We start from the raw sequence: 26,954 nt of genomic DNA on the forward strand, positions 1-26,954 counted from the left end.
TGTTCGCCGAAAGAAAAAAAAAAAGAAAAAAAAAGAAAAAAAAAGAAAAGAAAAAAAGAATGTAAATCAGTTGTCGGATGCGCCCTTGGTTTTTGACAGAACTTGTCCTAACTCCTACAGTCCTACTGCTAGGTAGAATACGAGCCCACTTCTAATGTCTGGGTTGGTTTATGGATTAGGATTTATGGATTATGGATATAGGGCAAGCGAATCGCAATAGGTTTCCAGTATTTATTTAGTACTCAACTCACCAGTTACCATGCTAACCCATGAAAGTACCTATCTATCCTCCGTATCCTACGCGAGACGAGAGTACTGTAATAATGTTCTAAATGGAACCAAGACCCAGATTAATATCCGACAAGCCCGCCATCCAATGATATCTCCAGCATGCTGGGTCTCCTTGGGCAAGAAAACCCGTTCCTTTTGCTGTTGCAATCGAACCTTGCGTCATGATCGCAAGGCTGGTAGGATCCCTCCGCGTTACTCGATTCGGTAATCTGCGGTAGTGCTGGCATGCATCAAATTGGGGGCTCGGAAATTGAGACCTCATATCTTTCTCGGTCGTTTAATGTTTCAATAAAAAGTGAATAATTCGTGATATTGAATGAACTATGTGGTTTCTCCTGGACAGTGAGCTGGCGACAAGCCTCCTTGATTTTTTTTTTTTAATTCCCCTCTCAGTGAACAGAGATGATTGCCCATGAAAATCCCTCTCCTGTGTGGACGCTATGCTATACTCCGTACCTCCTTGCTCGTAAATGCGATCCCTTTGCGCCAATTAGGTAAAATAAGCCCCTCCCCATCCTGCGCCCCCTGGTTACAATCGACCATGTCTTCCCTCGAGCGTATGCACACGCGACTTCATGACTGCGACCGACTCGGTAATAGATCTGTTTAGCCGGCGGACATTCTCCATTTCCCTGCACCTGTTCCTCTCTGCGACGGCCACAACCTTGCGCGCCGTTTCAAGCTCTGCAACCTCCATGTCGGTCAACCCGCGGGGGACCGATCCACGACGTTCACGGGGTTGGTTGTTCGTTTGGAGATTGGACACCTTCGTCACGGCCTTGACCAGGGGTAACATCGAGGGCAAGTGGAAGGTCAGCCATGAGGCGTTCTCGGGCGTGGCCCCCCGATGGCCCCAAATGCGATCCATGGCTTCTGCGCGCTGTCGGAATCTATTGAGACTCTGCGCCCCATTGGGCAGGGGTGCCACCCATTTATCCCAGTTAAAGTCCGGAAGTCTCATAACATTCTCGGCATTGTCGTGGCTATCCTTCGACTTTCTCCAGCTGTCATAAAGCCATCTCTCGTGTGGTGCCAAGTGTGCTTTTGCGATACTCTCTGGGTTTCTCGGCCGCTGCGACGCCACCCTCAAGCCGGTGTAGAGTGCGAGACTGTTTCCGTTGTCGACTTCCTTTGCCAGCTCCTCCATTTTTCTAGCTGTCGCTTCCAGATCATCCTTGTCTTCTGGCACAGGGAGGAGTCGGTAGTTCTGACACAGGTTGAGTAAGCCGTTAGAGTCCGCGGGCCTCAAGGCGGACCGAAATGGTTCGGCGGCGTAAACAGGGGCGTTTTCATCTTCCCATTCGCGCTTAAGCCCGCGAGTCGGGAGGCGCTCCATCCTGGTCTGAAGCATTCGTGTCAGAACTATGCATCAGATCATATACGAGATAGTTGTGATCGAGAATATACTCAAACAGTGACTCGGAAGATGAATGTCCACCTTGTGTCTCGAGTTTTGCTCTCTTGTGCAGCAAAAAAACAGTGTGAGTTGTAAGGTAACGCACGGTGAGGCTACTTTGATCTCAAAGATGACTGAATCCGCGAATGAAACACAGATACTGAAAGAGAGCCAGCCGTCTTGCAGATGTCCAAAGTCTGTCACAAGAATGTGGCTCACTCCATCCAAGTATTTGTGTATCAAGACGAGGTAGTCACAATCGAGCTCAAGTCACTAGCTGTGGATGGGTCAGAGTCCACTCAGAATACCAATCGAGATGTTTATCTTGGGTCGAACTCACATGGACCTCAAGTGAATGGAAGTATGTTGTTGAGCGGTTGCTGTTTCCTGTTTTGCTAAGATTACTAAGTTGATATTCACTGCCCGGCAGTGACCTGTAGTGCCCATTGATCAACGAATAGTATCAATTCTGTTTTCAATTCCAAACACAGGGCGAAAACGATGAGACAAACAAAACTTCAGTCGTCCCAACTTTCACAGATATAGTACAGTCGACACCAACACAACGCGTAGTTGCAGTCGGCCATCCTTCCTTTTCCTAATATACAACAATTTCGTTCCCTTCCTCGCGCATAAATGATCAACAAAATACGGAAGTAGGGTCAAAACAGATAAAGATAAAACAAAAATAAAACAGGGGGAGAAAGTGACATGCGAATGAAGATGTTGTCATGAACTGACAACGATGGCCAATAATTCATGTCGAAATGTGGTAGGAGAGTGTCCGTGATAAACCAAAAATTAACGCCATAACACCGCGCTTGAAGATTGCACAAATATATCTCTGCAGGTCAGCTTCTTCTTTCCATCCTCAATCATAGCATCAACCCATGTTCAGTTGTCGTCGTCATCCATATGCGCATGGTCCTTCAGACCATTACCCCGAAGCCAAACGCGCTTCCAGGGACCTTCTCCTCCAAAAGCCGCTTCGCGGTCCTGGCGCATTCCCTCGAGAACGCCAACAATTCCACCATTTCGCAAGCGCTCCAGCACGACATTCATGCCTTGCTTGCTTTTGAGCACAGCGTCTCGGGTTCTGTTGACACCGATAAGCTCAATCGTTCGCTGAATGCCAGCCGTTGATAGCGACGAGAAGAATCCTTTCTTCGGAGCCTCCTCGTCGGCATCACCGGCGTGATCATCAATTGACTCTGCCCGCTTCCGGTTTCCCAAGAGCTTTCCCTGTCCGAGCCGGGAACGAAAGGTGACCGTGGTCTTGACCGTGGTCTGCTCGCTGATCTTGTCATCGAGAGACAGTCCCTGCAGATTCTCAAGCGCCCCCTCGATGGATTGACGCTGATAAACCTGCTTCTCGACGACGCTCAAGATGCCAGTCCACTCCATATTGCGTGATTCCGTCTCCATCCATCCCTCCTTTGCGTCCACGACGGTGTTCTCTAGGATGTAACTTTGGCCGGAGTGGTCCGAGCCTCCCATGCCCTTTGGCAGCAATTTGAGAATTCCCGACGGAACTTTCGACTTCTTCAGATGGAGACGCGTCGTATGAAGGCGGTCGGTTTTCGGGTCGACCCATCGATCAATGACATCGGTCGTGAGGACATGGCGAGAGTACGGGTTCGGATAGCGGAGGAAGTAGGCTAGAGAGACGGCAGGGAAGGAGTAGTCGTAGGTGAAGACGTTCTCGAAGAACTTCATAGTTGCAAATGCATATAGACAGTACGTAGGATTGGATTCGAGGGGAAAGGATGAAGCTGAGGTGGCGGTGGGATGATGGGTGGTTAAACTGGTAATGGGTGGTGTGCACCTGGGTTGCTCGTCTGCTCAATGGCTTTTCTCAGTGGTCGGGCAAATAATTTGCTCGGGTCCGACCGTCCGAACCTCCTTTCAGAAGGCAACTTTCTGTCAGCTTCCGCGCCGGCTGGCGCTAGCCCGTTTGGTAATGCGGGGATGGAGTCACGTGGCTAGACAGCGTCACCAATCAGCGGGTGGAGACCGCGGACTGCTGACAAACTCCGTCCAGCTCGCTTCATATTGGAGTTTAGAAGGGGTATCAAGGATAAGTTCTACTTTACTATCTAATCAATCTATTGTGCTAGTTCTCATTGAAGCTATATCATCAAAAGCAAACGCTTTAAAGCTGCAATATCGGAAGCTGAACAACTCATGCGTGGATTCATCTGAAAGTCTGATCTATTACGCAACCCACCTAGCAGGTTCTCCGCAGAATTGCATGTGCAAATGCGACCGAGGTGGTGGCATGGACTTGTCTACTGCAAGGCAGGGTGGCACTAGGTAGCTGTTGTTCTGGTTGTATTATACTCAGACGATGTAACTATGAATGTCCTGGTTTTCGGCAAGCTCGCAATCCGCTTAGATATATATTGCCGTTATATACAAAGCATCAGCTCACAGCATAATATTACTTCTTGTGAGGTATGGATGGGGAATGTAGAATAATTCAAACAAACTAGAACAATGATAACTCGAGGAAGAGTATCTAGAAAAACACACTACACTCAAGATGAGCCCATCAATTAATCCATACGGCGCCCGAGGATCGGGCAGTTATCCTGTACAAGGGCAACCATTTATCTATGATAAATCATGCGAGGGGAGCCGTTACTATTGAATCGAATAATCAAGGAATATCGTATCTCTAACTATGGCATGACCTAAGATCTACTCTTCTCTATGAAGGCTCCCGTTAAGCACGACTCTCCCACAAATGAAACCTCGAGCCCCATTACTGAGCCAGCAATCCTCGCCGTCAACCAAATCCGCAGCTCGAATAATCTGCTCTGTGCAAAACCCCTGAGCCAACGCGTAGCGTCTTGTCGTGCCCGCATTGCCACCGCTGGAGAGAGGTGGTGTGATCCAGTCCGGCCCGGTCGCTTGATCCGTGCGGACATGGTTCCTGCGCCGGAAATACGGCGTTGTGATGCTTCCTTCCATTATTTCACCCTCTGGGTTCACGACGAGCACCTCAGCCTGCTCCTGTGGAGAGAGAATCCCCGATCGAACGCGTGCGGATGTGTAGTCTTCCCGCGCGGTGGTCTTGTGTGTGGTGAACGCTGAGGGTTTGGTAGGTTTCGTGTCTATATAGACGCGCCATGGGGCCGATGATGACGAGGAGTGCGTTTCGGAAGGAATAAGTAGGCCCGAGGGATCAATTGTCGGCGTTGGAGTGGCCTCCACCGTACCGACTCCATGTTGGTCAATCACGATCCGTAGACGCCATGGTTTCGTCTGGTCTGGGATGAACGAGTCGAGAAATTTCAGGAACTGGTCTGCGTCTCTCTCAAGGAAGTCTATCGCCGCTTGCCATTTGAAACATTGCGCTGCCCGGAGGAGTCGGTCTTGATGGTACGGTAGAAGGTAATATGGCGTGCGTAGGGAATCGGGATAGCTGAGCACATCCGGAAGCGCGGGATCGTAGCGAAGGGTAGATATGATTTGGAATGAACTGGTCATTTTCTTGCGAATGGTCAATGGTTTGGGATACTGGCCGAGAAGAGAAAGATAGGCTTGATTTATTTCCTCTATGCTCGGGCGTAAATATCACTGCGATTCCGTTAGTTCGTTTGCAAGCTCGTTTTCCAATGGCCCTGCCAAAAATCGCGAGTACGGTGTAATGAATCAGCTCTGGTAGAGAAACAGTGTCCACCACGTCCAGGGCAATTAGACAATTAGACAAGAACTCCTGTGCTCTGACCCGACTGACGATATTGTGGAGAAAACAGGGAGCTGAACATCCCTTGGTGGCGGATGTGATTGGTCTGGGAGCTCGGAAAGCCACTGCGTCGCCGGAACCTCGCAACGCATAACTTTTCAATCCTCCAACTCCTGCCGACAAGTTCTTGCCGTGCACCCTGGACCAGTTAGTCTTTCCCTTTCGTTTCCCCACCCTTTCGTCACCTCTCGACTGCATTGGCGACGCTGATGAGACCTGGAACTGACTTTCTTCTAGAGGATAAAAGGAAAAGGAATTAATAAAAGGATACCGGGTCATCATGTCGAGCGAATCGTCGTTGCCTCAACCCGCGAAGAACATCGTTGTCGACACTGCTTCGCTCCCCGCCTCTTCCTCTGCGTCGGTATGGGACCGCGTCTCGAAATGGGTGTCGGAAAATAAGGCTCTGGTTTACACCATTGCCGGTGTGGCCGTCGTCGTGACCAGCGCTGGTGTCGTTTACTACCTCTCCGACACCGGCCGCACGGCTCAAGCTCCTGCGCCCCCGAAGAAGAGCAAGAACCAGCGACGAAAGGAGAAGGAGAGGAAGAAGGCCGAGGAGGAAAAGAAGGCCAAGGCTGCCTCCGTCCAGGATGGTAGGGCTATCCAACGCGTCTCCGACCGATAAACACCCTCCGGAGTCGGGCTAACGATATCCTAGAACCCGCAGCAAAGAAGGCCGAGGAGCCTGCCGAGGAGATCCCCGATGTTGACGAGACCACTGTTGGAGAGCTGTCGGAAGAGGTAAGTTGCGGCTTTTCTTGACATTTGTCGGCTGCTTAAACCTGCCGCGGGCGCTGATTTCGGAATCACAGACACGTAAGAACTACGCCGCCAAGCTGAAGGCTGCCGGTAACAAGGCCTACGGTTCCAAAGAATACAACAAAGCGATTGATCTCTACGGAAAGGCCATTATCTGCAAGCCCGACCCTGTCTTCTACTCCAACCGCGCTGCCTGCTACAACATTCTGTCGGAATGGGAGAAGGTCATCGAGGACACGAGCGCCGCTCTCGCCATGGACAGTGAATACGTCAAGGCCCTGAACCGGAGAGCCATCGCATACGAACACCTGGAGAAGTACAGCGAAGCCCTTTTGGACTTCACCGCCAGCTGCATCATCGACGGCTTCTCCAACGAGGTCAGCCGCAACTCTCTTGAGCGCCTGTTGAAGAAGGTGGCCGAGCAGAAGGGCAAGGCCATCGTCGAGGCCAAGGGCAAGAAGCTTCCTAGCCCTACTTTCGTTTCCAACTACCTTCAGAGCTTCCGCCCTCAGCCTCTCCCCGAGGGTCTCGAGGAGTCCGTCGAGCTGAGCGAGGATTCTGGCAAGGGCCTGTTGCGCAAGGGTCTGATTGCCATGGCCAAGAAGACCGGGGACGGGTACGAAGAGGCCTCCGCTTCGTTTGAGAAGGCCCTGGAAGTCGGTGACCTGGGCGAATTCGAAGCCTTGGCCCTCAACCTCCGAGCCACCTTCACCTACCTTTCCGGCAACGCGCAGGCGGCCCTGCTTGACCTGAACAAGAGTGTTGAATTGCAGCCTTCCCTGGTGCAGAGCTACATCAAGCGCGCTAGCTTGCATTTGGAACTTGGAAACAAGGACTCTGCCGCCGACGACTTCGAGGTCGCCATCTCCCACAACAAGGACGACCCCGACATCTACTACCACCGTGCCCAGCTTCACTTCATCCTGGGTGAGTTCGCCGAGGCCGCCAAGGACTACCAGAAGTCCATCGACCTCGACCGCACCTTCATCTACTCTCACATTCAGCTCGGTGTGACGCAGTACAAGATGGGCTCCGTGGCGTCCGCCATGGCTACCTTCAGACGGTCCGTGAAGAACTTCGAGGATGTGCCCGACGTTTACAACTACTACGGCGAACTTCTCCTTGACCAGCAGAACTTCTCCGAGGCCATCGAGAAGTTCGACAAGGCCGTGGAGATGGAGAAGCAGAGCAAGCCTCTGGGTATCAACGTCCTGCCGCTTATCAACAAGGCCCTGGCCCTCTTCCAGTGGAAGGGCGACTTCCCCGAGGCCGAGAACCTGTGCAAGAAGGCTTTGATCAGTAAGTCTCGCCCATGAGCCCCTCTTCCTAAGACTAGTTAACAGATACTGACTGACCTGATCACAGTTGATCCCGAGTGTGACATCGCCGTAGGAACTATGGCCCAGCTCCTCTTGCAGCAGGGTAAGGTCTCTCAGGCGCTCAAGTACTTTGAGCGGGCGGCGGAGCTTGCTCGTACGGAGGCTGAGATCATCAATGCTATCTCATATGCCGAGGCCACCCGGACACAACTCGAAGTGCAGGAGAAATACCCCCAGCTTGCCGCTCGTCTCTCCAACATGGGCGCTGGCTTTGGCGGCGCCCCCGGCCTGTAAAAAGAAGGCAAGAGAAAAGCAATTTACGGAAGAAGCGGTCTTTCTTTGCCCAAATCTGTTGAGATGACCATGAGCCATTAGTTGGATTAATGTTTTGTTTCTCTTTGTTCTTTCTCCCTCTCTCCTCTCTCTTCTTCTTGGCCACCTGTGAGCCACAAGTGGGTAAGTGCTAGTTCTAGCCTGACTCTTATTCCTTTTCATGTTGGTCCGATATGTCGGGGCGCCGGGGACCATTCCTTGCCTATGTATTTACTATCTCTTTGGGGGTTTCCGTTCTGTTATTTTTTCATTTCCTTTTTCCTTTTCTCTTTTTCCTTTTCTCTCCCATCGTGTTAAATTCCCCGATATCATTTTAGTATCCTCCTTCTTTACAAGTGTTGGTGGCATTTAGCGAGGACGGGATGCGATGCTAGCAGCACGGGGACATATTCTTGTATAGGAAGAAAGGCTGGACGTGATCAGGACGGTAGAAATGGGGGCTTGATAGTTGATTGGGAGGCAGTAGAGGAGGGGGTGAAAACCAACAACTGCACTGTACCATAGCGAATGCCAGAGTCTTATTGCGACGCCTTCCGGGCATCTCCGCGCCGGACAATCATCGTCCCGTAAGTCGATCGTAATGGCGGGTGTCCACCTGACGGGGGCAACCCCACTTTCTCCCTATCAGTTTATCGCCCTCTTTCATCCCATCTATGAAACCCTTCCTACCACCGTCTTCGTCCTCTTTCCCCTGAAGTCAAAAGGCTGTTGTTATTCACCGTGTGTGCTGTTGTCTGGGGCTTTTCTCATTCTGCTTTTGCTTTTGGTGACTCTTGGTGGACTGCAAACGCCCTCGGTTTGCTCTGTTACTCGCCGTGACAATCTGACGTAACGCTCTTCTTCCTCCGCATTGCTGCAGCTTCCTCCTCTTCTATCGTCGATCCCCTAAACCTCTGGACCTTTCCAAATCTCCGAATCCCTATCGAGCCCCCGTTGTCGAGATCTCGAAGTCTCACGTCCCTTTCCCCTGAGCCGTCTGACTTACGGGAGGACTGGTCCATCCTGGCAGCCTTGGGCTGTACGACTTGCTTACCCAGTGGTACACGGCAACCTTGGGGTGGTCCACGTTGCTCTCTGCCTGACAAGCGACCGTCCGAAGAGGTAGGTACACTTCGCTGCCCCTCTCAGGTGTACCTTTCCCCCAAGTCCCCGTCATCATCCACGTCACTCCGTCTTCCCACCTTCCCATCGTTTAGTTTATCTCGATTTGGCGGTAGAGGACGTAGTGTCCTAGGAACTGTCTTTACAGTGCTCGTTGTTTTAACTTCATCCTACGACGCTAGCCGCCTCTGCATGCAAAGTCCGGATCGGGTCACTCATATACCTATCACGTACAGATTTCGATCCCCCTCCGTCGAAAGAAGCTCTCTCCTGGAACCACCTTGGGTATCCTTATCGTTTCGCCTTTAATTACATCGGTATGGATGGAAAACGGGGTAAGTGACGCTCCTGTTCTCTGACGCTCTGTGCTCGACGTATCTTCTCTGACTCAGTTCATTTGTGTTATAGCGGTGGTGACCCTTCACCCTCTCAGCCTGTCTGATCCCATCCCATACCGTTCTTTGACCTTTACATCCGACTCGGATCATGTCGAAATCGGTCGTGCTTCCAAGCGTGAGGCAAAGAATCTCGCTCCCACCCACAAGAATGGCCTTTTTGACTCGCGGGTCATGTCAAGAAATCATGCGAACATCCGGGCATGCTTGGACAAGAAGGTACGATGCCAACACGTGTTTGAGAGATCTATATCTCTATTAGCGGCAACGAGGGTCTGGATCCTTCCCGGCTAACTCGACATGACTACTTTTTAGGTTGTCTACATCTCCGATGGTGGATCTATGCACGGCACCCGCCTAAATGGCAAGAAACTGTCCGTCGACCAGGAAGTCCCGATTAAAACGGGCGATCAAGTGGTTTTTGGCACCGAGGTTACTCGTGGCCATGGTAAGTGAATTCCCGACTTTAGATCTTGATCAGTATGCTGATTTTTGTAGACACCTATCCTCCCTTGTCAGTTCGCTGTGAATGTCAATGGTTTGGTTTTGAGTATGTCAGCCAATCCGTTTCTTGGCTTTGATATACTAACTGGATCAAAAGGGAAAACAAACCTGCATCAACTAGCAACGCCGATAGACCTAAAGTAGCCACCAACACGTTTTGTGTACCTGATGATGATGATGACGACGACGACGACGATGATGTTCAAGTCATCGACAAACCGGCGCCAGTGGTATCCACGGTGGAGAGTAGCTCTGGGTCTGAGGAAGGTTCAGATGATGGATCGGTTGTTGAAGTCTCCTCTCCGAAAACCACCCCTCTTAAGGACATCGATGGCGAAATTCGTGATGGCTCGAAGCAGACGCCTATTGAGGTCGATAATGAGCATAACGAACAACCCCTTGCGACCCCCAGAATGACACCTTCCTCGAATGAGGGCGCCATTGCAGATGCAGATGGTGAAACCCGAGATCAGCTGGGTGAGAGCAGTAACTCCGAGCCTGATTCCATGCTGGATTACTCTGAAGGCGATTTGGCCTCTCAGTCGGACGATGAGGAGTCTGAATCAGACGAAGAGTCAATGTCTGACTCGTCCTTTGAATCCGATATTGAACTGTCAGATGCAGATGGTTACTCCGTGACCGTGCAGATCCCATCATTCCCAGAGAGTCGAAAGCTATCACAAGCCGATGACCCTAGTGGTAAGACAGAGAATGCGATATGCCATTCGAACGGTCAAGGGGAACATGCCCCGGGCCAAAAAGCGGATGGCGCCGGCGATCTGCTGCGAAACCGTCCTCATGGAGACGGCACCGCTGAGCTGCCTGAAATCCGCGGGGATGCCATGAGCTCGAACCCACAAACTGTCTTAGAACCTGTCTTAGAGCCCGAGGTGGCCCCCAAACCGAATCCTTCCGCTTGGTCGTCTAGTCATCAACTGTATGCGAATACCCATCTCCATCTGCAGCCATATGGCAAAATCTTTGATCACTCACTCACCGGATTCCATTCCAACAGCTTTGGCGGAGGATTCCCCGGATGGCCATCGCGTGGCAGCCTCCCTGTCAACTATCAATATGCCCAGCCAAGGAATGAGCTGAGACTCAATGATTTGCCCCTCAATGAGATCTACAGGCCCGGTTCCTATTACAGTGATGGGCCTTTTGCCCGCCAGCTGAACGTACCAACGGTAGCTGCCGGTGAACTAGGCCCTAGACCTGAGCTAGATACAAATGCCGCGGCAACAGATACCACTGGAAACGGAGGAATCTCAGAAGACTACAGCGGCGAACGAAACACTCACCCCAGACCAGACAGCCGCCTGAGAATATCCGACATCGTTTCGTTACCTCAAATCCCCCCACAAAAGCCTCCCCGAAAGCGAAAGGTAGCGGACATGGAGGAAAACAGTCCAATGGATTTCCCACCACCACTGCTTCACGACACACCCACTTTCGATTACAACGCTTCGCAGGAGGACCAGAATGCCGGGATTGGACTTGAAGAATCCTCTCTTCCCGATGCCCAGCCACAGCTTGACCCAAGCGGCATGGGAGAGACTTACACGCAACTCACTACCATAGATGCGACCAAGTCGGCACCTTCGATCGATGACCTGGTCTCTCCTGAGCCACAGAATGAGCGACCATCCAAGCGGCCGAAGACATCCGAGGCGTCGAAGATTAGAAGCCATGCGGCTACCGCAGTGGTTAGTGCGATGATAGGGGCTGTTGGTACCGTCGCTTTGTTGGCTTCCCTCCCCTCTGATTACTTCATTTAGGCGGGTCACAAGAATGTGCCCCTTGCTCTCAATCTCTCTGTAAAGGTGGAATTGACAATGTCTCCTATGGCCTTTACCCTTACGATCTATTAAACGAACCATGGCTTATGCACCGGAATGATTTCTTTTGTTGAACTTTTTTTTACTGGCTAGGTTTATCTCACATTCTCCCCTTTCATTTTGTTTCCTTCCCGTCTTTAATTTTAGGATCGCTTGACCGAGACTGGGCGTGGCGATGAAGACAACAGGACACGCGTTTCTTTAATGTACTGGAATTGTGTTTAGGCAGGTAATAGTACCATTTTAAGGGAATTATCATTGCAGTCCATGCGGACTCCCCAATTAACTTTGATCTTGATTGCTAGCCAAATGAAGAAGGGAGTCAGCTGACCCGTGAAGTGTCTTGTGCTCTCCAACTTCGGCGGTGATTCTTCTCTTTTTCCCTCTTCTCTTCCCCCCCTTGTGCAACCTCAGTATGCCGGACTATGAGAGAGTAAGCGTCGTGACTCCACCACTACGAATCAGAATACTTTCATGACTGCACGTTAAAGTGTCGACATCATTCATGTCTCATTCTATGATGGATTCGGATTCGGACAGCTTGAGGCCACTGCCACCTAATCGCCACATTTGCCCAAACCCAGATCCCAGTTCAGCGCGTGATTTCGCTCGGTTACTTGCAGGTCGCTTAGCCTCGAATAAGCGGGAATTTCTGTCTGCTCAGCCTGTTCATGGTTAATTGTGCGATGGCCAGTAGTCAGCAAGCCATCTTCTTGATGCCAGCTGAAGCGCTGATGCGGCGTCTGAATCGCTCATTTTGGCTTCGAAGCAGCAGCAAGTCATCTAGGAATCACCACATGGGCGGCTGTAACCTTTCGGCTTTTTTTTTTTCCAACCCCCCTTCCCTGCTTCGTTGCTCTTTCCTCTAAATCCGTTCAGGAGAAAAAGGAAATTCTCCCCAACGTCGCCTTCGGACGTGCTTTCTTCCTTAATGCATTCTTGGATTTATGAACTACGACCATAATAATCTAGCCCGCTCGCCTCCCCCCTTGGGCCAAAATGGTGCCTGCCAATGACCTCCCAATCGGCCGTGTCTGTCACCGAGAGCATCGTACAAGTATTCCGAACTGACACTTTGGATGGTCCTGTTTGGTATTAAACCCAGGGATTCATATAACATGTGACCAATCTGCAGAGTCAACTCACTCCAGCAGAGCGCGTCAAATATCTGATTGGTCGGGCTTCGAGAAAACCCATTCGATGAAAAAATAGCAAGTTGACACGAGATCTCTGGTCTATTTGCGGAGCAATCACCGTGCTGCGCATGCGATGGCAATAATTTCATGGCACCCTTAGCTAAACGGATACCTGCATGACAGGCAGTCAACACCATTCATCATACAGTGCGAGACATGCATGGTGCTGTGTCGGAAGCTACCACGAGACCAACATGTGTGATAATTGTCCCCTTGCTGACCCGGAGACTGACCATTCATTGCTTGCTCCGACTATCCGGTATTGGGGTCGCATGTCGGATGAAACATTCTTTGGCATTTTAGGTGCAATAATACCGAAAAATCGAACTTTATCTCAATTGATCTTAATTGCCCAGCCTAACTGTAAATCCAGTCGCACTATCTGCAGCGCTGCAGTAGCGTGAATCCTTCCGCCATGGCATGGTCGGAAATCGCGGCGCAAATGCGGTTGGATGACAGGAGCGAGTGTTGAAAAAGAAATCACCGCTGGGACTTAAGGCAAGTGAATCCGAAAACTGACAGCCTTTCGGCCGTTGAGAGACCGAGAGGGCCTTGTGTAGACCCACCGTCAGGGGTGAATACCGCGTCGCTAACTTGGTGGCTCCGTTCGTTGGCCAGAAGGCAGCCTCGTGCAGGATGGAAATCCTCCAACTTGCTCTTAACGCGGCAAGCTGGATTGTGCCCAGCGCGAATGCATGTGCTTCCAGTACCTAAGCAATGCTACTTTATGCGTTCTTCCTCAGTGTCACCCTGCCGTCGCGAATGGAAATGCAACCTGTGCGATCTATACTCAAGACCGAGGAATGATATCATGCTCGCATTATTTTCCTGCACCTATCCGCGGCCGACTGTCAATCGAAGGCTCAAAGACGGTCATTCCGAGTTATGATGGCGGTCTGGAGACCTGCGATTCTTTGCTGATCGTCCCGATTGTTCGTAGCTCGAGTAACACGACTCTTGGTGGCTGCCATGCGTTGCCGCTATATTTTCCGTTTCATGGACACGTTGACTCGCAATAGTCCCCTCTGTTTTTGGGGTGCCGCACTGAATGTTTCATTACTAATTCCAGCTGTACCTTCTGCTAACTAGACTCAAATCTAATACAACTCGACGCGCCATAGGCGACCCTCGCAGCTGGGCTTGGTCCTGTTTACAACACTCGGAACAACGAGCACAGGTTAAAGCCAGCTCAATGAATTGCAGATGCCTTCAGGTTCCCACTATTACGGGATCTCTATTGTTTTATGACTGACAGGCATTGCATCTTATTGATCCCCAGAGTGTCTCCTGCAAACCGCATAAACCTCATCATTGGCGTAGCTCGATGTGACCAACAATCAACGGTTCTGATCATCCCGATCAATGACATGCCGGGCTTCTTGAACGCCTATCTGCGTGATAGCTGGAGCCCATCGGCACTACCGATGCGAAGTTCGAGTCGGTGATCCTTGATTCGAGTCCTGGTTGCACAATCTCTGACAACATCGTCTTACGGCTCTCTACGGGGAGAATTTCGTTCGTCTGAGCAGGGGCAGGCCTGGTATAGGTGCAGTTCTCTATTTCCATTTCCCGTTATTTTCTTTGATCTTATTGCGCGGTTTTCATCTCTATTTCCCAATCCATTGCTTTTTTCCCTGCGTCTGTCGCGCCTTGTCTCTCGAATATTTGCTTTTTATTTTGTTCTTCTGTTCTTCGATGCATTTTTTTTTACAAAAAGAAAAAAAAAAAAAAGAAAAAAAAATTAGTTTCTGTCATTTGTTTCTTTTGCTTTGCCGCGTCTCACGCATGATTGATAAGAACGGGAGCCCCTCGCTCTATAAGAACAGCTAATATAACTCCTATCAAGAAGAACCTATCTTTGACAAAGCCTATGTCAAACTGAATCGGTTGTCTTATCCATATATATTCTGATTATCTTACACATTTATCTTTGACACCGTCAAACCCCAATCTTATTCGTTCCACCATGGCCCATCAGGCAGTCTCCACCCTTCGCCTTGACCCCGAACATACCTCCTGCATTGGCGGAAGAACGGTTCTGACGTGCCGCCATTGTGCAGGCAATGCACCGAGGTATGCTTCCCTACTCTAACACGACAGCTTTGGACACTAAACTAACATGATGAATGTAGGGGGTCCATTTGTACTAGTTGCAGTGGCCGTGGCTTCAACATTTTTATCTGCGCGCATTGCAACCCAGCCGCTGCCTCGGCCCAGACCCCTGATTCATCGACCCCGAACTCTCCTGTATCGCTGAGCAGAAGTTCCTCGACCTCATTGACCGCCAGACAAGATATGAGAAATCAGCCATGGAGACGGTTCGGGGATGGTAACGACGGTCCCGGCGGCGGACGAATCGGGACCAATGCCAAATCTCGCGATTCGTAGAGAATCCTAGGGGGAAATGGGGACGGTTCATTCAATCTGTGAGGCGAAAAAAAGCGTGGGCACTGCTTCTCCTATGAGGGAGAAGGGCATTGATTGTTATATATTGTACTTTGACGTTTTGGTTTGGTCGGTTTGGCGCAGAGGAGTGGATACGCTATCCATTTATAAGGGCTACATTGCAGCGTACCCTTTTTGTATCTTTTTTTGCTGATTGCAGTCTGTTTGGAGGTCTTTACTGCTGTATGTTGCCTTTCTGTTGATTTATTCTCTTTATTTTCTTGTGGCGGTCTCATCTTGAACGCAATTCACACAGCTACTTCCAATGTCTGCTACCTCTGATGACCATGAGGGGCAACAAAAACATATTCTTTTTGTGTTTAGTATTTTACCACCAAGAAGCGCTAGCCAGTACTAGCCCCAGTGCTGATGTCACTCGACTCCATTCCCCCGTGAACAATCCGGGGTAAAGTAAACCTGACGACCGGATAACCCGAGCCCCTCGTCTGGCGGTACTTCCGAGGTCGGCAATGAGGAACCACAAAGGCTCCACTTCCTCTGCCGAGTGACGAATGCGACTCTGGCGATCTACATCCACGCGTTGTGCCTCGATTTTGCTCGCGGGGTTCCATAAAATCAAGACTATATTACTGGGACAACCTGCTATCCGAGTCCTGTCATTATGAACCTCTCAATGATGACACAACTACGACCACAACCCAAGCCCTCCGCTATGACTTTACCTTGGAGCGAGCAGCCCCCCGACAAGAGGATCCAGTATGCGATCCCTCAATTGGAGGGCGAGCGCATCACTATCCCCGGAAGTAAGGGCGTCTTTCGGATCTTGGCGTCTGCGAAACAGACGAATGGGTTGATGGCTGTTTTTCAGAGTGGTGCTGTTCTCTCTGACGCGCCGGGCTTTCATTATCATAACCATGCGCACGATGTGTTTCTGGTCACGAAAGGGTTCCTGAAGTTGTGGAATGGGGATAAGTGTCGGATTATGGGTCCGGGGGATTTTGCTTACGTGCCGCCGGTGAGTAGTTCCTCGTCGTTTTAGGAGTCCAAGCAAGGGCTAGGGTATAGCAGGGTGAAGCTAACGAGGGCGTGGTGATTTAGAAAGTGATTCATAACCCCGAAATGATAGGACCGCATACAGAGCTCTACGGCCTAATCACCCCCGGCGATTGGGTGGATTTCTTCCGCCACGTCTCAGAGCCTTACGAGGGGATCCTTGTTCCGGAGAGCGACAACCGCGACCTGAAAGCCCTGCTCATCCCCAAGGTGATGGCAGCCAAGGAGAAATTCGACGTCGTCTTCCAACCGGACTACCAGCCGCCGGAGGTGAGCGAGTGGACCGCCGACGATGAGAAACTGCCTAGTTCCTCGCAGCAGCCGTTCTTTCTACGCGCCAACACCGGCCCCCGGTGGATGCTCGGCGGCGTGATGTCTCGACCCTTCATCACGACGGCGCAGAGCGACGGGGTCTGCGCGATCTCGAGCATCGAATCGTCCAATCGCTACCCGACCCATAACGCGCTGTTCTCGGACTATATGACTTTCGCGAGCGTGGACCATTGTCTGTGTGTGGTGGAGGGGACGTTGGTCGTGTCGTTGAAGGAGTCGGTGGAGACTAAGGTGCTGCGCGAGGGCGAGACGATTGTGATTCCCGCCGGGAAAGGGTTCTCGTTACATTTCGATAGTCGGTATGTGCGTGTCTGGTCGTTTGCGGATGGCAATGGTATCGAATCGCTGGTTCATCGGTTGGGCACGCCGTTCGAGGGCGTCGTCTTGCCGGAGAAGCAGCAGGAATGGGATTTGACGCGCGTGAGAGCGGTCACGGCGGAGTTGGGGGTGGATATGGACCTGGATTCGTGATTAGTAGACTTGATCCGAGATAATTGCATGAATTTATGGAAATGACGCATCAATGAGAATCCAAAGAGGCACTAAGTAAATTAAATTAACTAAAGCAATCCACTGAACAAGGCAAGGAGGAAAACCCCGTGGGGCGATCGATCCGCGGGGGTCCAGCCACGTGACGAGCAACGGCAGGGAACGACGGCAGTTCGGCAATTCCGGCGCATTTCCTCCTGCCCTGCTCTTTCTGCCCTTACATCGATCTATCTCTACGCTTCAATCCACGGACATCTGATCTAATTTTCTGCTTCAAATCTCCCTGATGAGTCTTGCAGCTGTCGATGGATAATGCACCGCCAGACTCGTACCGCAGCGGATGACCCGGTTACACCCCGGGCCAAGCGGCCGCGGGCTGCGCAAGCTTGCGACCGGTGTAGATTAAAGAAATACAAATGCGACGAGCTCTACCCGTGCTCGCACTGTAAGAGTGAGTGGGTCGGATTGAGCTGAGTCTTGGATTCGCGGGTCTGATGTTCCTGGCAGAGAGCCAAATCAATTGTGTTTACCAGGGCACCTATCGCGAGAGAGAAAGCAATCGGTCGGCGAGGTAAGTTTGAAACAACCCGAGCGCTTAATCTCGTTCCTGACACAGGGTACATCCTAGCTACGTTCAGGACCTGGAGAAGAAGGTCAACGAGCTCACTGCGAAACTCCATCTGGTCGAGTCGGAGATTGCGTCGCAGCTATCTTCCCAGTCGCACAAAGCCGTGTCGGAGTCTGCCGACCGACCGATCCCTCAGGCCAGTATAGATGCGACGCCATGTTCCATGCCCCCGAATCCATCAACGCCGCGAGAAGAAGAGCCGCTGGCCTACGAAAATCCAGACGAAGCCGGAGATGCCCTTGACGACGGCATCAGTGAGTTGAATCATCACACTAAAGGCATTGAGTATCACGGCAGTACCTCGTCCGCAGCGCTCATAGGCCATTTACAAAAGGCCCGTGGTCCCAGATTACCCGAAGAACGCTGGAACATTCGTCCGAATGGGCAGGAGTTCTCGTTGATTTCGACCCTTCACAACTCGAGCTTCTCGCCATCGTGCACGGCTGGTCCGGCACAGCAGGTGACGCTACACCAGCAGGATTATTACTTCGAGCAGGCTCATGCTTTCATGAATGGATATTTTGAGAACATCCATTTTATTCATCCGCTGATAGATAAAGAGGATTTCTACCTACGGGCTCACGAGCTATGGCTGAATCGAGATCAGCAGCCAGAACCGAGCTTTGTCGCTCTGTATCTGAGTGTTCTTTCGTTTGGGGCTCTTGTGCGTGTATGGGACGAGGAGAGACTCGGCGGCTTGACGCGGTTCGAATGGAGCCGGAAGCTCTTTGGCGAGGCGCAGATGTACCTGAACTATCTGCATTTTTCAAACAACCTAGACACGGTCCAGTGTTTATATCTTATGGTAAGATAGTTCAGTTGACTGGCTAGCCTGGAAATGGCATGGCTGATTGGAATAGGCAAAAATCTGCCAAAACGAGCTGAATCCGAACTGTGAGTGTTCTTTGACCGTAGATCCCTGCCCGAGCTTATGTTTGTTGCAGTGGCCTACATGTACCTGGGTCTGGCCATCCGTACCTGCCTGGCAGCCGGATTCAATCGAGAAGTTCGAAACTCGACAGACCATCGGTCTGGCTGGATTTCAAAAACCTGGTGGTGAGTGATGTCGGGTCCTAATAGGCTGTTGAACAATTGACTAACCTAACTCAGGGGGCTTTTTTCGTTAGAGATGTATGCACGACTTACCCGCAGCTTTCCTTGGACGTCATATTAATGCATGGATAGTGAAATGAGCTTTTCTGTCGGCCGCCCCGACACACTAGGCATGGATGAATATCACAACCGGCCACTCCCGGAAAGGGACGACTCCGAATATGCGATCATTCCATGGATGGTGGAGTTTGCACAGATCATCCGAAAGGTCTCCGTGCAGATCTATCACTCCCGCATCACCCTGCAGGAGAAGCTGCAGATAGCGCTCCAAGTCGAGTCCGAATTGGACCGATGGATGGCAAAGCTGCCAGACAGCATCAAGCCAGATATCATGCGACAGCCAGCAACCGGGAGTACCCTGCGGGATCCAAAATGGGCACGAAGACAGCGATTGGTCTTGGGAATCCGTGAGTCACCCTGTTGGAGAAGTGCGTAGGGTTCGTTCTGATGGCGACAAGGTTACTACAATGTGAAGATGCTACTGTTCCGCCCATTCTTGAGCCACTTCACCCGGAAACTCCGACACACACCGACCGAGCTAGAAGAAACGATCGCCAAGTGTCTTGATGCAGCCATGCGGACCATCGAAGTCATCTACGACATTTACCGTATCCACACATTCTTCCGTTGTTGGTATGTCCTCCCTCCTCCCACCTCTTTCCTTCCTCTTCCTCTCAACACCATGACCCTGTTAACAACGACAGGTGGTACAATGTGACATACGTGATGTTCGCCACCTCAACGCTCCTCCTTCCCATGTCCAAGCTTGGCATGTGCGCCGAAACCATCCCGTTACTGCGCTCCGTCGAAATGGCGGTGGAGATCCTCGAGGCGATGGACGAGTCCGTCGTTGCACGGAAATCCGTTGATATCATCAAGCATTACCTGCGGGAGTTCCGAGCTTCCGACGTCCAGTCAGCGTCGGCCATGAGCGGCCCCAGCATGGAGGGTCATACGGCGACGTTTGCCTCCGAGACGGTTCCTAGCCAGGGAGGGTTTGATATCCCGGTATGTTCTACTCTTTGTATCACCCTTCTGACTGAAGTGCTGGTGCTAATATGCTTTCTGGATAGGAATGGGCTTACGGATTTGGGTTCCCGGATTGTTCGTTTGAAGGCATCGCTCGGCTGTTCGATGATCTGGGCGGGCTGCCTATGTTGGACAACTAATTCAACTAACGAGGATGTTCTTTCCCCAGCGCCCTGTAAAACACTATACTCTTCACGACATTATCGAAATGATGAACTATGATTCTCTATCTACCAATATCTAGCTAGACCTGTAATACGTATAAGCTGAAAGCAGAAAAAGCGCCACAAACACCGCTCCGTTTCGTCTAGGGATTATCACCCGATATTAGCCAATTTGGCGCGGAAAGTATAGAAAAGCCAAGATGTATATGTCTTACAAGTTCGATGTCTTCTTCGTCTTTGCAAATAATTCCGGATTCCGCGCCACCGCGTTCTCTACTTCTTGGATAGCATCGTAGCCGTACAACCATGGCTGCACTTCGGGACAGGTCCTGCATTGCGTCAGTTTGTCATTTTCTTCAGAGCGCTCTTTCTCACTGAGAGTGTCGCGCTAACTGAACAAGAGTAAGGGAGATAAAGGACATACCATCGACTCGGAAATGCCCCTTGGATCTTCTTCCCCAACTGAGACAGAAAGATCTGATCCCGCTTCTTCTGCGCGTCGCCGTTTGGCATGTGGAAGTCGTTTCTCTGACGCATCGCATCGTAGCCATTAGCTTTGTTTTCTTTTTCATAGGACAAAAAGGGGGAGAAACGAACCTGTTTAAACGTCTCCTTAACAATCGCCTCGCCCCTCGACTTCCGTAGACTTTCGTATAAACGCAAGACCTGCGGCAGATGAGATTTGCTCTTCAGGTGGCCCAGAAGGCCGCCTAGGACGGCGCCGTCTTCGAGAGATGAGTTGGCGCCTTGGGCGAGGTAGGGGAGCATGGGGTGGCAGGCGTCGCCGCTATTTTTGTGTCTTGAGTTAGATGGTTGGGGAGGTGGGTTTGAGGAGACGGTGTATACGTACATGAAGACGAGGTTGGATTTGTCGTTGACCCAGGATTCCATTTCTCCGTCTGTTGTTGGTTTGTTTGTTAGAGCTGGGGTTCCTGAGAGTCGTCGATGGATGGAGAGGGTATATCTCACGATGCATCAGTTTCCACTTGTCGACGTTGTCAACGTAGTTGAGGAATCGAGTCAACCTGTTTAATTTCATTAGCACCTCATTCCACGAGAGGGATATGAAAACATACACAGGATCCCACCCCGCAAACAACGCCTTCATCTCATCCACCGAGCCCGCCTGCCTCGACACCCCCGGCGGCAAATTATCCGGCACCAACAGCACAATATTAAACATCTTCCCCCCTCTCAACGAGTAAGCCACCACATGCGCCCCAGGCCCGACCCAGAAATGACACTGCGGATTCTCCACCCACGCCCGCAGATCCGCATCCTCGGGACGAATCTGCTCCGCGTTCAACACGATCCGATACGCCAGATCGCCCGTCGGAAGCGGGTCGTCTTTTCGGCCTTCAAAACACTCTCGACATTTCGACCACAGCCCGTCCGCTGCGACGATCAGATCTCCGGTGAATTGCCTACCTTGGGAGAGCGTGTGGACGGTGGACGTGGCGAAGTCGATGCGCTCGACCCGTGTGTCGAGATGGAATGTGACGCCAAGGTCTTTGGCGCGGGCGAATAGCGCCTGCTGTAGGTCGACGCGGTGGAGGTCGATGAATGGTGCGTTGTTGTATTTGGCGCGGATGTTTCGGTCGAAGTTGTTTTCTTGTGCCAGGATTTGTCCTGTGTAGCGGTGCACCGTGAGGGATGTTGGCTCCGCGGCGTCGGTCCAGATACTGCTGGGGAGTTGCCAGTGGTGGAAGAGGCGCGAGGCATTGGGGGTGATTTGGAGGCCTGCGCCGACCTGTTTGGACGGAGTATTAGCTGAGAGGATGTTGGAATTGGCGGATAAGACAAACCTCAGCTAGCTCTTTGGCTTGCTCGATGACCTGCACCGAGTGTCCGTGGGAAGCGCAGGAGATGGCCGTCGCGAGACCGCTGAGACCTGCGCCGACGACGATTATGCGGAGATGCGCTTCGTCAGGAACCTGTTCATCCTAAGCCATTGATCCAGGAGGATTGTTATCCGGAAGAGAGTCTTACCATGATGACTTATTACCTGATGTTCAATTCGGTAATACCTTCCACAAAGCACAGTACTTCGAGCTACATCCGACAATGTACAAAGTAAATGACAGATTGATGCAATAGCTTTAAATCGCCCTCCGAGAACGCCGCGACTTGCGCAATGCTGACACGCTGCTGCTTACTGCTCGCTCGGTGTTTCGCCCCGAGGTTCTCGGGATTGCCGAATGCCCCGGATTTTCCACGATGGAGACCCGAGTCGATCCTCCATGGGCGTTTCGGTTAGCGTATTACAGGTCTCTAATTGGACGCTGGGGCTCGAGCTTATCAGGGTCCGATTGCCGCGTGGGATGGGGTGGATAAGCATTGAAACGAGAGGGGACTGGGGTGTCGGGGAAGTGGGAAGGCTTGGTTGTTGGTACGGAGGGTTGAGTGGAGATGTGGGAGGACTGGAACTGGGGATTATGGAGATTTACTTGCCATGTATGTGGTCTTTATAATTTCATGCTACTTGTGATTTGACATGCATTCTTGTCTATCTTGCCTTATCTGTGCATAAATTAGCTATTTATTCTGAGGCAGAAGTTATTAAGCGCGAAATGCATCCATGATCCTACATTTTGAGCAATTAGTAATCCTATTTTAGGCCAGGAGATTCAAAGGCCTCCATTGATGAGTACCATTTCCTTTTCCAGATGAGCGTATACATTGGTCTGTTGCACAATCCATAGGCAAGTGATACCATGTAGTTGCGTAATTATGTACAACCAAGACAAGATCAGACCATACTATGCTCGCACGGAAGCATTTCCCTCGAGAAGACCGAGATTGATTATAAGTATCTCGCGATCAATTATCCTAGTCATCCATGCGCATTCTTGAATTCCCTCCGTAACCCGCAGACTCTCACATTCTGTAGCTGAAGTACACTCCGAGAAATCGGTTCATTTAGTTCTCTATCCTCTAATTGCATTAAACATATCCTTTCCTTCCCAGTACGACAACGGTAAAAGCAGAAAAAAAGAAAAATAAAGTAGGAAATGACCGAAGGGTACACAAACCCATCTCTCAACGCATCGCCTTCAGTACACCATCATTTATTCCTCCGGAGCCAATGCCCTCGATTTCTGGCGCATAGCGCGCCTGTACTACTGTTTTGGATCTTGGTTAATGTTACCGATAGGTTGGAACTGGGATTAAACCTGCTGTGTTCTGAAGTTAGCTGAAGGATCCTGACTCGAGGTACTTCTGTTCTTCAGGTTACTACCGGCGCGGTGTTACGTAGATCGAACTTTTTCGTTTTTTTTTTTTTTTTTTTTTTTTTTTCTTTTTTTAAGAGAAAAATAAAGATACCAGGTAATGTTTCATAAGTCCTTTCGAGGCAATTGAATACTGACCGAACTGAAATTTCATAATTCCCGTGCCTGGCATTCAATATGTAACATTAATTTTTAGTATATTGTATGTGGGTGTTGATGTAACTGATGTAGGATGAGTGACATCTTTAAAGAAACATGAAGAGACGAAAAAGAGATATAGAAGGTCTGAGTAAAATACCATGCAGCCCTTTGTCAGACTATATCAATTTCATTTCTAGATATCTTTTCATCTAGGACCCATTTCTCCCAGACAACTTCAGAACTAAATGACTCAGTGAGTGTCGGTCTGGGCATAAAATCTAACCCCCCAAGCCCTAACATACGGAAACAGAAACATACAAAAGACACAAAAAACCAATCACATTCTTTTCATCTTCAGCTGTCCTTACCTGCTACATATATCGTCGAACACCCAAAGTAAATTTCCAAGGAAGAGGGTTGGTCGGCTTGCTGAGTGCTCGGATTCGTCATCTTCTCTATGGAACACTGACAGTTTTAGGCATTTTTTTATATGTTTTGCTGTTTTGATTTCTTTGTACGGTATACACAGAATGTTCCAAATCAACAATATGCTATTGGATAATGGTATCTCAGATGTGTGACTGCCCATCTCTGTGCCAACCCAACAATTAGACCCAACCCCGAAACTCCAAGAATCCATGCAATTGGAATCATGTCACAGTAATAACTATCAGCTGTAACTAGTAGAGCAATCTGTGTCCGTGCGGATAGCCAATTTATTAAACTGGGGGGCCGCATGTGGTCCCGAACCGTTCGGCTTGTCCGAGGGCCACATACCGTGATACGAATCAAACAGCTTCATTCCCTCGATCCTGTGGCGTCTTTCCCCACTCAGATGATCATTTCCTGGGGAAGATGCTTCGTAATCTGGGGTAGGGTGCTGTTGGTCCCGAAGCAGAGGGAAATGCGTTATATCGCTTATTGTCCTCGTCACCTCTGAAGTGTTGGGCTTAGTGAAGACACGACCGAGACTCAGCCAGTATGACGAATACGCTGGATCCTCGCGTACGTGAACCTTCACCGGAAAGAAATATAGAAGGGATACTGACTGACTGCAATAGCTCTTCCCGCGCCGGGTGCGGTATGCTGCACTCCTGACTGTTAATGTTTTCGTCTTCATGGGCAATATGTACTCGGTAAGTCTTGAGCTGGAGTGTTCGGAGGATATCCTCTAATGTATCTAGTCTGGTATTGCGACTGGGTTCGGATCCCTCGCTGCAGACCTTCAAGTTCCTTACCAGAAGCTGGCCGACCTCATCAGTTGGTCTGTTATGGCTATGGGATTGTCCAACTTGTTCTGGATGCCGCTGGCTTTATGTATTGGTAAACGCCCGGTTGTTTTGGTTTCGATGGCCATGTTTCTAGGAGGGATCATTTGGACTGCTGTGGCGAAGGACTACGATAGTTTGATGGGGGCAAGAGTATTTGCGAGTTTTGGTGAGCTACACTTTGGCCAGATAGTTGTTCTTTGTCACGATCTCCGGGATAAGATGGCTGATAGCTTGGTCTTACAGGGTTGGGATCTATCGAGTCGATCGGACCGAGTATTCTCGCCGGTATGTGTCTCTCGTCCGGATATTAATAACTTCACCTAACGTTCCCCATCGAAGACCTGTTTTACGAAAAGGATTATGCCAGTGCAATGGCCACCTACGCCCTGTTCCTCTCCGGTGGATCACAAATTGGACCCGTGATAGCAGGATATCTTGTGGCTGCTCGAGGATGGCGCTGGTTCTTCATCCTCTGTTTGATTCTTGCCGCCGTCAATCTTGCCACGACATTCTTCCTGTTACCTGAGACCACGTACGAGCGCGATGAGGAGGAGCAGCCGACTGATCCCAAGAAAGATGAGCATACCCATATCGAGACCGCCGGCATCCCCGCCGAACGTCCCTCCTTTGACTACGCCGCCTACTGGAAAAGACTTTTCATTGTTCGTCTATCCAAAGAAGCGCGTCAGAAGGGACCCCTGAAACACTTCTTGTATCAGTTCTGTCTGCCGGCACCAATGTTACTGGTTCCTGGGGTGTTGCTGGCATCGGCCATGTATGGGGTTATCCTCGGAGCGTAAGTGTCTTGCTTGCTTGAACATTAGGATTCGACATCATATAACAAAGAACGCAGGGTCGTATCCATATCAACACTTTGTCCGTCGCTGCTTTCCCCGCCCCCATATCTCTTTTCTTCTTCTGCCCTGGGTCTCTTCACCCTCAGCAGCTTCATCGGTATTTTGATCGTCTTCCCCATCGCCGGCCCGTTAACCGACCATCTCTCGCAATGGATGCGCAATCGCAACAACGGCATTCATAAACCCGAGCACCGTATCCCCGCCCTGATAGTTCCCTTCATCATCAGTCCCATCGGTCTCATTGTTTTCGGATACACCATTTCCAGGCATATGCACTACGCTGCCCCAGCGGTCGGCCAGGCGATGGCAGCCGCGGGCCTGACACTTGTGCCTTCCGTGATGCTCTCCTATGTGGTGGATTCATATCCATACACAAGTGGCGAGGCATTGGTTTTAGTTAACGCCAGTAAGAACGTCGTGGCGTTTGGATTATCCAAGGGATCGGTATCCTGGATGACGCGTGAGGGAATCGATAACATGTTTTATGAGTTCGCGGGCATCCAGTGGATCGTGATTGCTTTGGGTTTGCCGCTTTACTTTGCAGGTCCTTGGCTGCGGAAGAGGACAGGAAAGCTGTTCTAGTTCATTTATTTGTCTGGCTTTGGGTGTATGGTGGACCATGTTTATGTGAAACGGTGGTGTGGACTTGCGAGGTACATAGTTGCGGAGTTGATTGACATCTCCATCGAACCTGTTGCTAGATCCAATAGATGACGTACGACGTACCACTTGATACGAACAAGGCGACCTGTTTCACCGTGATGTGATAGATCTCCCGCCAATCTAGAGGCAATTCAGTACCCAAAATAGATTGACTAGACGTCATTTAAATTGTTTGCTGGAACTGTGGACTCTCGGTAGGCTTGGAGTGAAATGCCAATGTCTGCTCCGCAATAACGCCTGAATGCTTCTTTATGCGAAGATCTAAGTAATCCTCCGAGAAAGGAGCCAAGTAACAATGTTGAGCAAGAGCCAAGAGGGGACCAAGAGTAGGATCGTGGACCTAGGTAGGACAATGGAGACAGTAGAATTTCTTGGCCGAGAAAGCGCCGACCTTTCAGGCATCAGTATTCTGGACGAAACTAGCAGAAAGCCAAGAAGCTCATGACTGGAGGACCGAGTGGTGATAGGAGGAAGATGAAACTAAAGCAGGAAGGTGTCTGGCGGTCCACCTGGTGGAGAGTGGGAAAAGTGGAGATCGCAAGCTCGCTTTACGAGTACGAAGCCAGCCCTAAGGGCCTGGAGACCATCTGAGACCGTCTGCAGACCCCATTGCTTTTAATCTATGTAAATCTCTCTTATTCATATCTTGGAGCAATTTTCAGACAATCCGTTTCAGTATAAAGAAGACTAT

At 50.6% G+C, this 26,954-nt stretch overlaps 11 protein-coding genes across 13 annotated transcripts; 7 read left to right on the forward strand and 4 right to left on the reverse strand.

The window, feature by feature from the left end:
* Positions 1–820: 820 nt before the first annotated feature.
* On the reverse strand, positions 821–1,642 carry LDX57_010695 (uncharacterized protein; the record flags this gene model as incomplete). Its single annotated transcript, XM_046092436.1, has 1 exon — positions 821–1,642. The coding sequence occupies one exon, from the start codon at positions 1,640–1,642 to the stop codon at positions 821–823; it is 822 nt and encodes a 273-aa protein (XP_045948414.1).
* A 939-nt stretch (positions 1,643–2,581) lies between these two features.
* Positions 2,582–3,403, reverse strand: LDX57_010696 (MSF1 domain protein; the record flags this gene model as incomplete). Its single annotated transcript, XM_046092437.1, has 1 exon — positions 2,582–3,403. The coding sequence occupies one exon, from the start codon at positions 3,401–3,403 to the stop codon at positions 2,582–2,584; it is 822 nt and encodes a 273-aa protein (XP_045948415.1).
* A 984-nt stretch (positions 3,404–4,387) lies between these two features.
* ABZ2 (Aminodeoxychorismate lyase) lies at positions 4,388–5,179 on the reverse strand (the record flags this gene model as incomplete). The annotated part of the gene is made up of 1 exon (XM_046092438.1): positions 4,388–5,179. One exon carries the CDS (start codon positions 5,177–5,179, stop codon positions 4,388–4,390), a length of 792 nt encoding a protein of 263 aa, XP_045948416.1.
* A 291-nt stretch (positions 5,180–5,470) lies between these two features.
* tom70 (putative mitochondrial outer membrane translocase receptor (TOM70)) lies at positions 5,471–8,403 on the forward strand. Its single transcript, XM_046092439.1, has 5 exons — positions 5,471–5,585; positions 5,676–6,034; positions 6,100–6,182; positions 6,254–7,499; positions 7,566–8,403. The coding sequence occupies exons 2-5, from the start codon at positions 5,719–5,721 to the stop codon at positions 7,811–7,813; spliced, it is 1,893 nt and encodes a 630-aa protein (XP_045948417.1). The 5' UTR covers positions 5,471–5,585; positions 5,676–5,718; the 3' UTR covers positions 7,814–8,403.
* An 869-nt stretch (positions 8,404–9,272) lies between these two features.
* Positions 9,273–11,630, forward strand: LDX57_010699 (FHA domain protein; the record flags this gene model as incomplete). Its single annotated transcript, XM_046092440.1, has 5 exons — positions 9,273–9,288; positions 9,362–9,567; positions 9,664–9,796; positions 9,847–9,898; positions 9,950–11,630. The coding sequence occupies 5 exons, from the start codon at positions 9,273–9,275 to the stop codon at positions 11,628–11,630; spliced, it is 2,088 nt and encodes a 695-aa protein (XP_045948418.1).
* A 3,222-nt stretch (positions 11,631–14,852) lies between these two features.
* Positions 14,853–15,274, forward strand: LDX57_010700 (uncharacterized protein; the record flags this gene model as incomplete). Its single annotated transcript, XM_046092441.1, has 2 exons — positions 14,853–14,959; positions 15,019–15,274. The coding sequence occupies 2 exons, from the start codon at positions 14,853–14,855 to the stop codon at positions 15,272–15,274; spliced, it is 363 nt and encodes a 120-aa protein (XP_045948419.1).
* A 679-nt stretch (positions 15,275–15,953) lies between these two features.
* Positions 15,954–16,331, forward strand: LDX57_010701 (uncharacterized protein; the record flags this gene model as incomplete). Its single annotated transcript, XM_046092442.1, has 1 exon — positions 15,954–16,331. One exon carries the CDS (start codon positions 15,954–15,956, stop codon positions 16,329–16,331), a length of 378 nt encoding a protein of 125 aa, XP_045948420.1.
* Positions 16,332–16,411: 80 nt separating this feature from the next.
* On the forward strand, positions 16,412–17,149 carry LDX57_010702 (uncharacterized protein; the record flags this gene model as incomplete). The annotated part of the gene is made up of 1 exon (XM_046092443.1): positions 16,412–17,149. One exon carries the CDS (start codon positions 16,412–16,414, stop codon positions 17,147–17,149), a length of 738 nt encoding a protein of 245 aa, XP_045948421.1.
* A 241-nt stretch (positions 17,150–17,390) lies between these two features.
* On the forward strand, positions 17,391–20,134 carry LDX57_010703. 3 transcript variants are annotated; one of them, XM_046092444.1, is made up of 10 exons: positions 17,391–17,618; positions 17,675–17,738; positions 17,796–18,600; positions 18,656–18,689; positions 18,740–18,851; positions 18,906–18,926; positions 18,981–19,315; positions 19,367–19,541; positions 19,613–19,916; positions 19,982–20,134. In XM_046092444.1, exons 1-10 carry the CDS (start codon positions 17,480–17,482, stop codon positions 20,075–20,077), a joined length of 2,085 nt encoding a protein of 694 aa, XP_045948422.1. In that variant the 5' UTR covers positions 17,391–17,479; the 3' UTR covers positions 20,078–20,134. The 3 variants fall into 3 exon arrangements, with proteins under 3 accessions (XP_045948422.1, XP_045948424.1, XP_045948423.1); XM_046092446.1 differs by having other exon boundaries at positions 17,675–18,600; XM_046092445.1 differs by having other exon boundaries at positions 18,981–19,541.
* Positions 20,135–20,312: 178 nt separating this feature from the next.
* Positions 20,313–22,093, reverse strand: LDX57_010704 (putative monooxygenase; the record flags this gene model as incomplete). Its single annotated transcript, XM_046092447.1, has 8 exons — positions 20,313–20,430; positions 20,526–20,629; positions 20,699–20,888; positions 20,952–21,000; positions 21,071–21,126; positions 21,178–21,851; positions 21,907–22,035; positions 22,091–22,093. The coding sequence occupies 8 exons, from the start codon at positions 22,091–22,093 to the stop codon at positions 20,313–20,315; spliced, it is 1,323 nt and encodes a 440-aa protein (XP_045948425.1).
* A 2,360-nt stretch (positions 22,094–24,453) lies between these two features.
* On the forward strand, positions 24,454–26,182 carry LDX57_010705 (putative MFS transporter; the record flags this gene model as incomplete). Its single annotated transcript, XM_046092448.1, has 6 exons — positions 24,454–24,477; positions 24,534–24,608; positions 24,657–24,909; positions 24,987–25,028; positions 25,083–25,539; positions 25,690–26,182. The coding sequence occupies 6 exons, from the start codon at positions 24,454–24,456 to the stop codon at positions 26,180–26,182; spliced, it is 1,344 nt and encodes a 447-aa protein (XP_045948426.1).
* Positions 26,183–26,954: the final 772 nt, after the last annotated feature.

The sequence above is a fragment of the Aspergillus melleus genome (assembly GCF_016097325.1).
Source record: "Aspergillus melleus strain CBS 546.65 chromosome Unknown contig6, whole genome shotgun sequence".
In the NCBI taxonomy this organism is placed as follows: domain Eukaryota; kingdom Fungi; phylum Ascomycota; class Eurotiomycetes; order Eurotiales; family Aspergillaceae; genus Aspergillus; species Aspergillus melleus.

What these genes read in the sequence shown, in the direction of transcription:
- tom70 (XM_046092439.1), top strand. Translation starts at nt 5,719, where the DNA reads ATGTCGAGCGAATCGTCGTTGCCTCAACCCGCGAAGAACATCGTTGTC. An exon ending in GGCTGCCTCCGTCCAGGATG is followed by an intron (nt 6,035 to 6,099) that starts GTAGGGCTATCC and finishes ACGATATCCTAG; the next exon opens with AACCCGCAGCAAAGAAGGCC. An exon ending in GTGCAAGAAGGCTTTGATCA is followed by an intron (nt 7,500 to 7,565) that starts GTAAGTCTCGCC and finishes ACCTGATCACAG; the next exon opens with TTGATCCCGAGTGTGACATC.
- LDX57_010703 (XM_046092444.1), top strand. Translation starts at nt 17,480, where the DNA reads ATGCACCGCCAGACTCGTACCGCAGCGGATGACCCGGTTACACCCCGG. An exon ending in TGGATTTCAAAAACCTGGTG is followed by an intron (nt 18,852 to 18,905) that starts GTGAGTGATGTC and finishes AACCTAACTCAG; the next exon opens with GGGGCTTTTTTCGTTAGAGA. An exon ending in GGGCTTTTTTCGTTAGAGAT is followed by an intron (nt 18,927 to 18,980) that starts GTATGCACGACT and finishes ATGCATGGATAG; the next exon opens with TGAAATGAGCTTTTCTGTCG.